This window comes from Triticum aestivum, chromosome 5B (assembly GCF_018294505.1).
Source record: "Triticum aestivum cultivar Chinese Spring chromosome 5B, IWGSC CS RefSeq v2.1, whole genome shotgun sequence".
NCBI lineage: Eukaryota > Viridiplantae > Streptophyta > Magnoliopsida > Poales > Poaceae > Triticum > Triticum aestivum.
The window spans coordinates 706,582,198-706,598,558 of record NC_057807.1 but is presented as its reverse complement, the minus strand read 5'-3'; the positions used below and the strand labels follow the sequence as shown (position 1 = coordinate 706,598,558).

At 47.9% G+C, this 16,361-nt stretch overlaps 2 protein-coding genes across 3 annotated transcripts; both read left to right on the top strand.

Moving 5' to 3' along the window:
• Positions 1-782: 782 nt before the first annotated feature.
• On the top strand, positions 783-3,877 carry LOC543415 (beta-fructofuranosidase, insoluble isoenzyme 3). 2 transcript variants are annotated; one of them, XM_044535886.1, is made up of 9 exons: positions 783-897; positions 976-1,210; positions 1,362-1,370; positions 1,510-1,903; positions 2,046-2,535; positions 2,677-2,835; positions 2,925-3,169; positions 3,258-3,351; positions 3,443-3,877. In XM_044535886.1, the coding sequence occupies exons 2-9, from the start codon at positions 1,042-1,044 to the stop codon at positions 3,635-3,637; spliced, it is 1,755 nt and encodes a 584-aa protein (XP_044391821.1). In that variant the 5' UTR covers positions 783-897; positions 976-1,041; the 3' UTR covers positions 3,638-3,877. The 2 variants fall into 2 exon arrangements, with proteins under 2 accessions (XP_044391821.1, NP_001414916.1); NM_001427987.1 differs by having other exon boundaries at positions 848-897; positions 1,034-1,210; positions 3,443-3,842.
• A 10,335-nt stretch (positions 3,878-14,212) lies between these two features.
• On the top strand, positions 14,213-15,783 carry LOC123114423 (probable xyloglucan endotransglucosylase/hydrolase protein 30). The gene has a single exon (XM_044535884.1). It carries the CDS (start codon positions 14,470-14,472, stop codon positions 15,550-15,552), a length of 1,083 nt encoding a protein of 360 aa, XP_044391819.1. The 5' UTR covers positions 14,213-14,469; the 3' UTR covers positions 15,553-15,783.
• Positions 15,784-16,361: the final 578 nt, after the last annotated feature.

Here is a 16,361-nt window from a genome sequence, read left to right as displayed (position 1 = left end):
AATATGTTAAAATGTTCACCTGTATTTTTGAAATGTTCATTGCACATTTGAAAAAAAGTTCAATATGTATTGTTGACGTATAAATGTATCGCCTAGTCTCTTCCATCAGATCGGTCTTTTGGTTGCATTGGCTACAACATGCACTTCTACATGTATTTGGAACTTTCCAACTAGTATTTAAAAATAATTCAAGTTCTGTCTGAAAATTATTCAATCTCCATATAAAAAATTTCGAATTTGCAAATGTTGAACATGTATTAGGATAAACTTTCAACCCGTACGGTAAAAATGTTCAATGTTTGTTAAAAACTGTTTAACTTATTCAGAAAAAGTGACATATATTGGAAAATATAAATAAAAATAAATAGCAAAAGATAAAAAGGAAAACGCCAAAAAAACAACAAAATTGATACAGAAAATAAAGAGAAAAAAAAAAGAAAAAGAAAATGCATGGACGCTTCTAAAACTGGTGCATAGAAGCTTCCCAGCTGAAGCGCAGAGTGTTTGCTGTCGCGAAGAACCCGTTTACTACGAACTTGGGCCCATGTATGGTGTTTGAGATTTTACTACGAATTTGGGCCTAGCCAGCGGAGGCGGCCCAGAACCGAACGAAGCGCGCGAAGAAACGAGCGCCGCCATGCACGAACGGATCAGCCCCAGTCGAGCGAGCGACCTCGTCCTCAACTGCTCCCGACGTGCTCGCTCCTCGCCCTCATCCACAAAGACTCTACCCCGCCGCCGCATCGCGCGAGCGTCGACTCTATCACTCTCCCCCCACCCGGCCTATAAATCCACCAGCAAGCCATGTCCGATCCTTCGTCGTTCCTCTTCAACCTCCGCATATCAATCCATCCACCCGTCCTCCTCCGCGACGCAAGATCGGCCGATCCAATCCAGGTTCGTGCATGCCATATCTGCTTGAGATGTTGACTTCTTAATCTGAAATTAGCACCCCCCACGTGCATCTGAAATTAGGTTGCGGATTAAACGTCCTCCTAATTTAGTTTGCAAAATTGCACGCGCTCTGCTCTAGTAACGAGGATGGCGTCGGCGGCGGCGCCATTGATCGTGTCTCTGTTGTGCTGCACGGCGTTGGCGGTCCACGCGTCGCATGTCGTCTACCCGGAGCTCCAGTCGTTGGAGGCCACGGAGGTGGACAAGGAGCTGCGCACCGGGTACCACTTCCAGCCCCCCAAGCATTGGATCAATGGTACGTATGTGTGGAATAAATATTTCCTCGTTTCACCATCAGTCTCTTTAGTACGTATGTTACTCACTCGACACAATTTCTTTTGTGTGACCTCTGCTAATTGGATGACATCGAACCTACCCTTCACAACGACGATGCAATGATTGATCAGATCCAAATGGTACGTACGTGCACCCATACAAATTGACCATCTCGGCATCTATCTATTGCTCAAATGACGAATCAGTAATCAGTTTTGCATGACTATCTGTTGTGCACATTGTATGACCCAATGACATCTCAACGTCTGGATGCTGCAGGGCCGATGTACTACAAGGGGCTGTACCATCTCTTCTACCAGTACAACCCAAAGGGCGCCGTGTGGGGGAACATCATCTGGGCGCACTCGGTGTCGACGGACCTCGTCGACTGGGTGGCGTTGGAGCCCGGGATCTACCCGTCCAAGCCGTTCGACATCAACGGTTGCTGGTCGGGCTCCGCCACCATTCTGCCCAACGGCGTCCCGGTCATCATGTACACAGGCATCGACCCCAAGGAACGCCAGGTGCAGAACGTCGCGTACCCGGCCAACCTCTCCGACCCCTTCCTCCGCAAGTGGGTCAAGCCCGACTATAACCCCATCATCAACCCCGACCACGGCATCAACGCCAGCGCCTTCCGTGATCCCACCACCGCTTGGTACGGGCCAGACGGGTACGTACATTACCATCCACATCACTTTTTATTGTATCGTATGCCATGTTGACACACGTGTGCATACATTTGTAAATATTTTGTCGGCTTGATATTTACATAAAGATTATGCTACACGCTGATGTGAGTGATTGATTTGCAGACACTGGAGGCTGGTGGTGGGCAGCAAGGAGAACATGAGGGGGATCGCGGTGTTGTACCGGAGCCGTGACTTTAGGAGATGGATCAAGGCACACCACTCGCTGCACGCTGGGCTCACGGGGATGTGGGAGTGCCCAGACTTTTACCCCGTGGCGGTGGCCGGCGGCAGACGTCACCACCGGAGCGGTGTGGACACCAGAGAGCTGCATGACAGCACAGTCGCTGCGGAGGTAAAATATGTGCTCAAGGTGAGCCTCGACGTAACGCGCTACGAGTACTACACCATTGGCTGGTACGACCATGCCAAGGACAGGTACACCCCGGACCTCGACTTCCCAGACAATGACTACGGTCTCCGATACGACTACGGCGACTTCTATGCATCGAAGTCGTTCTATGACCCGGTCAAGAAGCGCCGCGTGCTCTGGGGCTGGGCCAATGAATCCGACACTGTCCCCGACGACCGCAACAAGGGTTGGGCCGGCATCCAGGTCACTACACATCCACATTTGCATCACACGAACAGAATGTCTTTGCTATTGTTTCCAAGGCCGGGGGGGAGCGCCCCCCTGACCTTCATATGGTTCTTCACGTACTGAGATTTAAATGTATTGTTGTTTCTGAATTTTTAGGCGATACCGAGGAAGATCTTCCTGTCACGGAGCGGGAGGCAGCTAATTCAGTGGCCGGTAGAGGAGATCAAGTCATTGCGCGCGAAGCACGTCAATGTCAGCAACAAGGCCGTCAAGGGTGGCGAGTACTTCAAGATCGACGGCTTCAAATCCGTGCAGGTCAGTACAATAGTGTATATACACATGATATAAACTCGGGGGCGCCTATGAATTGTTAGTGAATGATGAGCCACTGCTATATATGCCAGTCGGACGTGGAGGCGGCGTTCGTGATCAAGAACCTTGAGAAGGCAGAGAAGTTCGACACCGCGTGGCAGACAGACGCGCAAGGGCTGTGCAAGAAGCTCAACTCACATGTTAAGGGCGGCGTCGGGCCGTTTGGTCTCTGGTTGCTCGCCTCTGACGACCTCAAGGAGAGAACAGCTGTTTTCTTCAGGGTATTCAAGAACAACGACACTAGCTACGTCGTGCTTATGTGCAACGACCCTACAAGGTAGATCCCATGCATATAACTCACTCAATTCACGTTTTTGTATATGTATTACTCTAGGTCCAGTAATCCTGAATGATCGATCACGCAGGTCGTCGTACGAGTCGCTGATCTACAGGCCGACCTTCGCCGGCTTCGTCAACGTCGACATAACCAAGACCAAGAAGATCGCCCTCAGGACATTGGTACGTAACCACAAAAACTACATTGAATTAGTTATTTACTGAATACACCATTGCAAGAGGGTTGTAAGCCATGTCGCGGAATACATTTCAGATCGACCACTCTGTCGTGGAAAGTTTTGGCGCCGGCGGCAAGACGTGCATCCTGACGAGGGTCTACCCGAGGAAGGCCGTCGGGGACAACGCACACCTATTTGTCTTCAACAATGGCGAGTCAGACATCAAGCTCACCAACCTGCGTGCATGGGAGATGAAGACCCCCACGATGAACAAGCGTCTGGGGCAGTAGTAGCAACAGAGCCCGGCCTAGTAGATCGAAGATTCAGAGTAGCCTAGACTAGCCATAGCTAGCTAGCTTGTTGATTTAGTTGAGATTAATTAGGATAGGCTCCAGGTTTAGTGATGAGTTGTTAGAAATGCAGGAAATGGTCCGTTTTGTTTCAGAACCTTTTTCAAATGGCAGGAGGCCTTGAAAAGCCAACATATCAACAAAATTTCGAAAGAGAAAGAGAATAAATATTGTTAGTCTTGTCCTGGCCCTTGAAGAAAGAAGGCTTCTGGTGATGACGGTGAGCAGAGAGTAGGTGGTTCCACGTGAGGTTATACTGAGGTAGAGTGAGGATCCACCTGCTTAGCTAACATGTTGGTCGCCGTTGCCGTTGGTCAGTAGAGGGGGGCGCTGCCCACCCACACTATAAAAAAATTGCATAGAAAAATAAATTGGGGGCTTAGATTGGAAAAGAAAATAGCGTTTCGCATCCCAGATCTTCAACTTGTGTACCCTGGATGGACAGATCTTCATGTGCTCTGTCTTTTTTTTTCGAAACGAAGGCAAAAGATTTACCTCATCTCATTAATTAAGAAGAGTTTGAATTACATGAAGTCTACTCTCGCGGGATAAGAGAACTCAAACGTTTGGCTCCTGCCAACCCCCAAAGTCTGACCTCCGCCTTGATTCTAGGCATGGAAGACACCTTTCTAAACACTTTTGCATTCCGCTCATTCCAAATCTTCCATGAAACCAACATGATGAGAGATGCGAGACCCTTTCTCACATTGCCGTTGACGCCTACCAAGTGATGCCACCAATCGTTGACGTTGTCGAAGCTACTCCGGTCGGTGATGTCCACACCGGTCAAACCCATCTAAGTCTTGATCTCCGTCCAAATGCGCACAAAGACACGACGAATGGTATTATTTATCTTTTTGTAAATTGGTAGTTCATAACCTGCATTCATGATTATTTTCCTACATTTTTCACCCCGAGTCAATAATATGAGATGTTTATGCAAAATATGTTATGAAAATCCCCAAGTTAAATTCTCACTACTTGTGATTACACATAGTTAGAAAAATATATATACTATGAGCTACACTTTATTTTACGTGTACCATAGAACAGGTCCGTAATCATGCATGAGGACTGCCCAATACTTAACTTTTCTTTTTTATTTCAAGTGACTAGTGTGGAAATTGTAGTATGACTAATGTTTGTTGTATTGACCTGACCCATGTGTAGGGTATATATAGAAGTACATGTGAGGGAGAGAGACTTGGAGTAGAAGACAAGTCATACATGATTTAATATATTTTATCTCTAACTCCTATCTCTATCTTAAACACAATATTCTTCTAACATTCCCCCTCAGTCGTAGCGGGAGTGAAACGGGCGATTACGACTGAGTTGGAAGTCTTGTTTCCGTCGTCTTCTCCGCTGCGCCATCATCACTACGTCTCTGGTGGGTCGACACCTAGGGCGGTGACTGCGTCCCTTTCTGGTGCCTCCCTTGTCTCTCCTCTATTCCCTCCCGCAGTCACAGCGGGAGTGGCGTGGATGCTGGTGACGACGCGGACGCTATTGACTGGAGTTGTCGCTGATGTGTTGCTGTAGACGTGGTCGTGTGTGTCGATGTCGGTGTAGCCGATCATGATGTAGCCGTGGTCGAGGCAGTCGTGGTCAATGAAGTAGTCGTCATGAATGATAAAGCCGCACAAAGCCGGAGGCGCAAAAAAAATGCTCTATGTTGTAGAGGACGGAGCTGCAGTCGTGGACGATGCACCTTGCGGATGTCAGAGGGTGCCGTCAGTGATGAGTCCACCAGTTTTGCCAGGACCAGGACCAGAGGAAACTCATCGAGCACACATCAGTTTTGCCAGAACCGTGCGGCCGTGTAGGGTCGTCACTGTAGTGACGCCATGTCGATGCAGTCGTGCTGTCGTGGATGACGCGGTCGATGCCGTCGTCGTGACGCGGTCATTGCCGTCGTCGTGGTCGCGTCTTGCAGAAAAGTCTGTGACGCTAGGTGTCCATCTTGTGGACAAAGCAGTGACGGTGTGTTGATGAAGACCACGTTGATGAAGACCTTGGCGATGAAGTGTCGGCGTTGGCGTAGCAGCGGCGTGTCGACGATGATGCGTCGCTTGAAGGCGTCCCTCCGCGGCGACGAAGTGTCGATGCCGTGTCTTGCCGGAGAAGTCAAGAAGGATTGCATCTCTCTCCACACCGGCCTGGCATGTGGATGATGCAAGTCGTGATCGCTTCTTGTAGATGCACTCGACGAAGAATTTTTTTTGTTGGGCGCGATGTACCCGTAGATGTACAGCTAGCTTGGTGTCGCGGCATGAGGTTTGGTGCAGAAGCTTGGTGCAGCGGTTTGTGGACGTGGCTCGAAGATTGCATGGGCGACAGTGCAGTCGGTGCAGGTCAGCCGGCTCGATGCAGAAGTAGCGGGTCAATGTCGATGTAGACGAGTTCGGCCGGTGCGTCGTAGTCACGTACGCGTACAAGACGGCTGCTGTGTGCCGTAGTCGCGTAGACGGAAAACTGAATGGAAGTGCACCATCAAATCGTGGAGTCCGTGTGTAGTCCGTGACGAGGCTGGGGAACCTGCATGGAGACTTGAACATGGACGATCGTTAATTGTATTTGCACTTGGCTCGTCTTTGCTCACGTACTGCCAACACGCATGGACGGCATGTTCCTCTTGTTTTGGGTGGATCGGGAAGCCGCCGCCCTCCCGGTGCCGGTGCATGGTCCCTCCTGATGCCCGGAGACAGCCCGTGAAGTACATCGGGCGCCGTCGGTGTGGAGATCGCCTGCATGAGCAACGCGCTGATCGGATTGTATGTGTGGCGGCTGGGCAGTTTAGCGATGTAGAGCCCGAGCCTGCCGCGCCGCATGATTGTGCCGCTTCCTGGTTTATCGGCGACGGCTTGATCAGATCGACGAAGAAGTCCATGCAGATGCAGCCGCCGGGAGATCCGTGTATGCGATCCGAATGGATGCCTACGCCGGACGTATTGCATCTAGGGATCGCCGGATTCTTTTGGTGGCTAATGGAAAAACTAATCTAATGAGAATTTTTAAACCTGAAATTGATCTACTGATGAAGAACTTGAAAATTGGATCTGAACTACGAGAACGATCTAACCTTTGATTGATCGGGTGCCGCGCCCCCGAGGAGAAGAGATTAATCTTCCCGGGGCGGCGCGCTGCAGAAGTGGTGAGAAGTCCTAGAATCGGCGTCGTGAGACTTGTTAGACATAGAGATATATTCTGTTGTAATCTTAAACTACTTATCTCTTCCTCTCCCTTGTAACCTCCTATCTCTTATCCTACCGAATCCTAGCGATCGGTAGAAGACTTGTAAACCACGGCGGGGGGGATTCCTGCCCTCGATCAATAAAACCCGCGGCTCCTCTACGGAGGAGTAGGAACGCTTCCACCAGATAACTCTTTCATGGTATACAGAGCCACGTCTCTTCCTATCGTCTAGCAAACCAGAAACCCTAAACACCCTTCCATCGCCATGGCTACGAGCTCGAGCGCCGTCGGCCTCAACCTAGGTGCTCCACCAACAGAGAAGCTCGCAAGGGGGAACTACCTCCTATGGAAGGCGCAGGTCATGCCAGCACTGCGAGGCGCGCAAGTGACCGGCCTCCTCGATGACAGCGACGCCGCACCACCAAAGACCATCGAAGTCACCAAGGCGGACAAAACCACGGCCATAGAGCTCAATCCTCTGTACGGCCCGTGGTTGTCGAAGGATCAGCAGGTTCTGAGCTACCTGCTGAATTCTCTCACTCAAGAAATCCTGGCGCAAGTGATCGGTAAGGATAGTACCTTCGATCTCTGGACTGCTCTTACCACTTTATTCACCGCGCAGTCACAATCCCGCATAACCAATCTGTGGATGGCCATCTCCAACACCAAGAAAGGAAACATGTCAAGCAACGCGTTCATCGCCAAGATGAAAAGCCTCGGGGACGAGCTAGCTGCGGCTGGGCGTCCGGTAACCGACCCGGAGATGGTGGACTACATCCTTGCTGGCCTTGATCGGGACTACGATCCCATCATGGCAGCGGTCGGAGCCATCAAAAACTCCATCACTGTCTACGACCTTTTTGCGCAGATCGCTGCGTTTGATCAGCGGATGGAGATGCTGGGCGACGGTCCAGCAGGATTCCGCTCCTCTGCCAATGAGGGCGCGGGCAGTCCTGCGGCAGGGGAGGCCGTGGCCGAAGCAACAGAGGGGGGCGCGGTCGAGGAAACCGCTCCTCTCCCTCTCCTAGTCGCGGGGGTGGCCGCGGTGGTCATCACCAACATTTTCGCCCTCAACCACAAACAGCAGCAACAAGAGGGCGACTACCCCGAGTGCCAAATCTGCTACAAGTTCCATGCTGGCGGGGCAAGAGCCTGCTGGCACCGGTACGATGATGATCATGAAGAAAAGAAGGCAGCCAACCTCGTCACCAACAACTATGGCATCGACACCAACTGGTATGCCGACTCCGGTGCCACTGAGCATATCACAGGGGAGCTCGACAAGCTGACGATGCGGAAAAGGTACCACGGTGGTGATCAGATACACACGGCAAGTGGAACTGGTATGGACATTACTCATGTTGGAAATTCAATTGTCAAAACCCCCGTAAAAGATCTACATCTTAACAATGTCTTACATGTTCCACATGCTTCCAAAAATCTTGTTTCCGTTCATCGTTTTGCTCTTGACAACAATGTTCTCATAATATTTTATCCTCACTCTTTTGTGATCAAGGACTTGGCAACGAGGAGAGTCATCCTTAGAGGAAAATGCGAGAGGGGCCTATATGCACTCATATCATCTTCATCTTCATCATGGTCGAATAAACAAGCATGGAGTGTCACCAAACCTTCCTCGGCAAGGTGGCATAGTCGTCTGGGTCATCCCTCCTCAGTTATAGTTTAGCATGTTCTTAGCAAGAATAAACTACCTTATGAGTCTAGCGTTGAGTCAATTTGTGATGCTTGCATGCAAGCCAAGAGTCATCAGTTACCTTATCCTATATCAACAAGTGTTTCCACTGCTCCATTGCAGCTTATTTTTTCAGATGTATGGGGACCAGCCCCCACATCAGTTGGTAGATTCTCTTATTATGTGAGTTTCATTGATGATTATAGCAAGTTCACCTGGATCTATCTGCTAAAGAAAAGATCTGATGTTTTTCAAGTCTTTACCAACTTCGAAAATCTTGTTGAACGCCAACTAGACTCAAAAATTCTTGCTATGCAAACCGACTGGGGTGGTGAGTATGAGAAACTAAATTCCTTCTTTCAAAAAATTGGAATCTCTCACCATGTCTCTTGTCCCCATGCTCATCAGCAAAACGGGTCGGCTGAACGTAAACATCGTCATGTTGTTGAGGTAGGATTAGCACTTCTAGCCAATGCTTCCATACCTCTAAAATTCTGGGATGAAGCTTTTCTCACTGCCACCTATCTCATAAATATTCGACCCAGTAAAGTCATCAAATTTGAAAGTCCAATCACACGTTTGTTTGGAACAAAACCAGATTTCAAATCTCTACGAGTCTTTGTTTGTGCATGTTGGCCAAACTTAAGACCTTACAACACACGCAAACTTGCGTTTCGTTCAAAAAAATGTGTGTTTTTGGGCTATAGCCCTATGCACAAAGGAGTCAAGTGCTTAGATGTTCCACATGCCGAGTTTATATATCTCGAGACGTTGTGTTCGATGAATCAGTTTTTCCTTTTGAATCTCTCCATCCCAATGCCGGCGCTCTTCTTCGTCAAGAGATTCTTCTTCTTCCACCTACACTTCGAGCTTTTGATCATGGGGGAAACAATTGCACAAACCAACATGATGATAATATCCCTGCTGGAACCAGTTCTTGTCTTCCGTGTGTGCAGGTACCTGAAGAAAACAGAGAAGAAAACGGTCAGAATGATCAAAATCCCATCCAAAATGAGGCTATATTTCATGTAGAAGAAGAAGACGAAGATGGCGCAGCGTTCGAGGATGATTTGGCGGCGCCTGCCACCCCTGCGCGTCAATCTCCCTCGGATCACGCGCGGATATCCTCCTCGGATCGCGATCCGGTCGGTCAGGAGAGCCAGGTGCGGGCGAGCCGCCCCGCAGCCGCCACGTCCTCACGCGGAGGATCTCCCTCGAGCGGCCCGCGCATGCAGCCAATCGCTGCGAGGCGCAGCGGGCGCATGAAACAAACAGGCCCACCTGGCCCGACTGGCACGGGATCATCTACGGCCACAGATGGTGCGGGCGTGGAAGAACATGCCACACCTGCGACCACAGGATCTGATGTGGCAACGCCCGTCTCTTCTCCAGGATCTTCTGCGACAAGTGGATCCGTGCGCCCGCGTGTACAGCAGCAACCAGCTACATCCAGAGTCACAACTCAGCTACAAAAAGGTATCAAGAACCCAAAAATAAGAACTGATGGCACAATATCGTATGGTATGCTGTGTATTTCAGGAGAGCCAACAAAACTAGATGATGCACTTGGAGATCCAAAGTGGAAAAAGGCCATGGATGAGGAGTATACAACCCTGATGAAAAATAAGACATGGCGTTTGGTACCAAATCAAAAAGGCAAAAACATCATTGATTGTAAGTGGGTGTATAGGATTAAAAAAAGGGCAGATGGCTCCATTGACAGGTATAAAGCACGTCTTGTTGCTAAAGGTTTTAAGCAGCGTTATGGTATTGATTATGAGGATACATTTAGTCCTGTGATAAAATCTGCAACCATAAGACTTGTGCTAGCAATTGCTGTGTCCAGGGGATGGAGCTTGAGACAGCTAGACGTAAAGAACGCGTTTTTGCATGGTGTTTTGGAAGAGGAGGTCTACATGAGGCAACCACCAGGTTATGAAAACAAGCAAAAACCACATTATGTATGTAAGCTTGACAAGGCCCTCTATGGCTTGAAACAAGCACCTAGAGCGTGGTACTCCAGGTTAAGTATGCAGTTGAAACGCCTTGGTTTTGTTGCATCAAAAGCTGACACATCTCTCTTCATATACAATAAGGCAAATATTGTCATTTTTGTGCTCATATATGTTGATGATATTATAGTTGCAAGCTTTTCTCAGAATGCTACTGATGCTCTTTTGCATGACCTAAGCTCGGAATTTGCCTTAAAGGATCTTGGTGATTTGAGTTTCTTTCTAGGCATTGAAGTTAAGAAGGTTCAGGATGGTATAGTGTTGAAACAGGAAAAATATGCCACTGAACTCTTGGCTCGGATGGGAATGAAGGATCGCAAGCCTTCCCCCACACCATTATCCTCATCAGAACAACTGTCATCTTATGAAGGGGAACCACTTAATGAGAAGGAAAGCACCAGATATAGAAGTGATGTTGGAGCCTTGCAATATTTGACCTTGACACGGCCAGATATCTCATTCTCTGTTAACAAAGTATGTCAATACCTGCATGCTCCTACTTCTGCTCATTGGACAGCTGTCAAAAGAATCATACGGTATGTCAAGCACACTGTAGGTTTGGGGCTATATTTCAAACGTTCCAATTCTACACTGGTTAGTGCTATCTCTGATGCAGACTGGGCAGGCTGTAAGTGATGATAGAAAATCCACAGGAGGGTTTGCTGTTTTCTTTGGGTCTAACCTTATTTCATGGAGTGCCAGGAAACAAGCAACAGTGTCAAGGTCGAGTACTGAAGCTGAGTACAAGTCATTGGCAAATGCTACTGCAGAGATTATTTGGGTTGAGTCTTTGCTTGAGGAATTGGGTGTTAAGCAACATCGTGTCTCATGCCTATGGTGTGATAATTTGGGTGCTACTTATTTGAGTGCCAGTCCAGTTTTTCATGCCAGAACCAAGCACATCGAAATAGACTTTCACTTTGTACGGGAAAGAGTTGCAGAGAAGAAGTTGGAGATACGTTTTATTCCTTCTAAAGATCAAGTAGCTTATGGTTTCACCAAAGCTCTACCGTACAAGCCATTTGAAGCATTCAAGAACAATCTCAATCTAGGATAGGTAGTTCAGATTAAGGGAGGGTGTTAGGCATAGAGATATATTATGTTGTAATCTTAAACTACTTATCTCTTCCTCTCCCTTGTAACCTCCTATCTCTCATCCTACCGAATCCTAGCGATCGGTAGAAGACTTGTAAACCACGGCAGGGGTGATTCCTGCCCTCGATTAATAAAACCCGCGGCTCCTCTACGGAGGAGTAGGAACTCTTTCACCAGATAACTCTTTCAAGACTAACCGCTCTAATACCATGTGAAAATTGTAGTATGACTAATGTTTGTTGTATTGACCTGACCCATGTGTAGGGTATATATAGAAGTACATGTGAGGGAGAAAGACTTGGAGTAGAAGACAAGTCATACATGATTTAATATATTTTATCTCTAACTCCTATCTCTATCTTAAACACAATATTCTTCTAACACGCCCTAGGTGTCTCTCTTGTCTCTCCTCTATTACTAGCAGGTAAATGCTGCTGGATTTTTCTTAATGAACCGAGGGTGTACTAGCTAGCAAGTAGTTGACCAGGCGTGTCCAATGAATGCATGGGAATCCATGACAACCTATTGCCTCCAAGGCTTGCTTCAGGTATACCTAACTGGCAAATCAATCAACCTATAGTGGTTGCACCGTCCCATCCGTATTGATATTATTATACTCTACCATACATGCATGGCCGTATACGTGTACGTGTATATGCTGCTAGCTAAGCAGTACCAGTAGTTGATCGCTCACGTCTCTGTTGTATATAGTTCGCATCTCATTGTCCTTTTATCGCCTCTTAATTACAAATTAATACGCGCCAATATGTGTCACGTCCTTGCTTAGCTACCCATGCATTTATTTATTCACTCACAGATGCCTAGCCAGATAGCTACCTTACCAGCATGCTACTACTAATAAACTATCCTTTGTTTCATCAGACCTAATGGAACAAGAAAGAACAGCCAATCGCCCATGTTCTGTCGTCTCCATTTTTGGTTTGTTCACATGGGAACATATGTGTGTATAGTTATATTTGTTCTATTGTTCACATGATGAAAGATTGACGAGAACTAATTATAACCGTCAAAATGCACTTAAATAAGTTAGTAGGTGTTGTTGTTAAGTACCCACGGACTATTAGCATCTTACCACAACAGGAGTTGTTGCACCCCCACATGCAGTTCAATGATCACATATGATACATGATTTGTTCCCTAAACTTATACAAAAAGCTGTTCATACTCAAATTTCAGGAATCACTAGCTTGCTAGTACTCCAATAGTAACTACTAATTTTCCATCAAAAAAAATACAACCTTCGATCCAAAATAAGTCGCAACCTTAGTACTCTCTCCGTCCCAAAATTCTTGTATCTAGGCAAATCTAAGACAAAAATTTTGGGACGGAGGGAGAACAAAACTGCGACATGGTTATGGATTGGAGAGAGTAGTACTCCCTCCGTTCCTAAATGTAAGTCTTTGTAGAGATTTCACTATGAACTAGATACGGATGTATATAGATGCATTTTAAGTGTGGATTCATTCATTTTACTCCGTATGTAGTCCACCTAGCGAAATCTCTAGGGAGTAACTAGTAATTAACCATGCATGCGGGGATTACCTGGGCTAGATGAAACAGTAATTATGCACGCAGGCTGAAATTGTTGCTTAATTACTGTGGAAAGCATGCATACATGATGTTAGAATTTGGAGAAGGACATGCGTAAGTATTTATTTTTTGTACTAGCACAGTGGACAACCGCTGGCGGCTCGATGAGTCGTCGTCGCTTATATAAGTACGCACCGTCCGTGAATGAGACCTCAACTTTACTCAACCGCTATGCATGTAGGTAGTTAACATATCCCAATCAGCTCTTTTCGATCATATCCACATGTCCCTAGCAAGCTTTCCTTTTCTAGGTTCTGTGCAAGGAGTTTGATTATATGCAAATATTTATGTACACAGAAATCAAATACAACATATATATGCATATGCAAATAAAAAGCATTAGCTAATTAAATTTCTGCAGCCTCATTTATGTGATAGAGCACTCATAGCAAGAGATTTATCTTGCAAAAGTAAAAAAAGAAAAGTACTAAACAAAATCCATTCCTTCTCCAAGAAAGTTGTATCTTGGTGGATGTATTGGTCTTTACTCTTTAGACACACACACGCACAACCCTACACAACCAAGAACCAACCATGAAAAGTTGAAAATAATCACTCCTTGGATAAAACAATCAAGGAATCAATCAAGCAAATATATATATTAATGTACATACAGATATGCATGGGTGGCTTTTCAACAAGACAATAATACACTTCCACAACTTTCTATCCAGAAGATTATATCCTACTCAAAAAGCAAAAATGAAATACTCCCTCCGTCCCAAAATTCTTGTCTTAAATTTGTCTAGATACGGATGTGCCTAATACTAAAACGTGACTTGATGCATCCGTATTTGGACAAATCTAAGACAAGAATTTTGGGACGGAGGGAGTATAAAATAAAATGGAATCTTGCATTAGATAAATAGATATAGATGTCCCGTGAGCCCAGCCAACCAGGTAAGGACCGGCGCGGCGCCGCCGGTGCCATCTCCAACCTCCACCTAGCTTATTACGTGGTGCTACGACCATCTCTAACCTCCCTATCATTTCCACCGTCATGTTCCTATCTACTCCCCAAACCAACCAATTTTTGCGACATCACATCGTATATAAACACAAATCCAAACCCCTTTCCACTTAACTCGTCTCCTCCAATATTGTTACTCAAGGAGGTGCATCGGCCGATTGATCAGCGCCAAGAAACTTCCATCCTTCGACTGATCATGGCGGCAGCAGCGGTGATGCTGCTATTGTTTTTCGCCTCCTGCATGCATGCCGCCGTGTTCTGCGCGGCCGCGGGTTTCGACGAGGTGCCGACGGTGGCCTTCGACGAGGCCTTCGCGCCGCTCTTCGGCGAGTCAAACATGGTTCGCTCCTCCGGCGGCGACGCCGTGAGCATCACCCTGGACCGCAGCACCGGCTCCGGCTTCATCTCCAAGCGCTACTACCACCACGGGCTCTTCAGCGCGGACGTCAAGCTCCCCGCCGGCCACACGGCCGGCGTCGTCGTTGCCTTCTATCTCTCCAACGGCGACGTCTTCGAGGCCACCCACGACGAGCTGGACTTCGAGTTCCTCGGCAACCGCGCGGGCCACCGGTGGCGGATGCAGACCAACGTGTACGGCAACGGCAGCACGGCGCGCGGCCGGGAGGAGCGGTACGTGCTTCCCTTCGACCCCACCGCCGCGAAGCACAGGTTCTCCATCCTCTGGTCCTCCAGTTCCGTCGTTTTCTACGTCGACGGCACCCCCGTCCGCGAGGCGCAGCACCGCCGTAGTCGCCGTCGTTTTACGGACGGCGGCATGGGTCCCGACGGCGACGACAGTGACATGGGCGCTGACTACCCGTCCAAGCCCATGGCGGTGTACGTGACCATCTGGGATGGCTCCACCTGGGCCACCGAGAACGGCAAGCACACGGTGGACTACAGGCACGGGCCCTTCACCGCCGACTTCTCGGGGCTCGTGCTCCGCGGCTGCCCCGCCGACGCCACCGGCGCAGACATCCGCCAGCTCCACCTCGGCGCTTCCACGCAGCGGTGCGCCACGGCGGAGTGGGAGCTGATGACGGCGGAGTACGCGGTCATGACGGCACGGAAGCGCGCGGACATGCGGCGGTTCAGGCGGAGGCAGATGGTGTACACGGTGTGCTACGACACGGACCGGTACCCGGCGGCGCTGCCGGAGTGCGAGGTGAACGCGGCGGAGCGGCAGATGTTCGAGCGGTGGGGAGAGTCCAAGGCCTCGTTCCGCTCCCGGACGACTGCGCCGGCGCCGCTTGTGTCCATGATGCAGGCCGCCGACTGAGTGATCGCCTGATCGGAAGGACCACCGGCGGCCACGTTGTTGCCTGTACAGTTGCTTAGCTAGTGATAAGAAAATGATTATTATGATGAGCAGTTGGTTGATGGAGCTGTTTAGTTTTGTATCTAATATAATAATAAGTAAAAAAAAAAGCTAGTACCTAATTGAGTGGGTCACTGATAGATTAAAGGTGGTGCTAATTAATCCATTAGCAGGACCAGTATCATTATCTTCTCATTATGTACTAACTCAACTAGTTAGGCTATGATGGCAACATATGATACTACAACATATTCTTTGGTTAGACTGAACTATGAACGGCTTCAAAACTTGGACCTAGAAATTAAGCAATGTTCTTGCAAAAAGCATAACTACCGAACCTACAAATGTTAGTATTTGTTTAAAACATTCAGGTTGAAATATATTGCTGGAAACCACACAATATTAACTAGCCTGTATGTTGGATTTACTTAGCGTGCCTTTACTCTTATGAGGACAGAACCTTACTGTTAGAGGTTTATTTTTTATCAACTTTGTACTAACAAATAAATTTCATGTGTCAGGTAGGTGCATCGTCTTGAAACCGAGGCCAGGACATTGATAAAATATTGTCTTTCTTGCATCACTTGTTTTAAGCTCCCATAGCCTCTGACCCACCCAAGGACATAGCTCATAACCAAGCGATTCCGAGCTATTGATCTGTCCGAGGACCAGTGATTTAATGCCACTGCCTATCTCGAAAGATTCTTATAAAGAGAACGGCTTCCCGGAGCAAAAGATGATTAGTTTACTCACCATTTTGTTTCTATCGA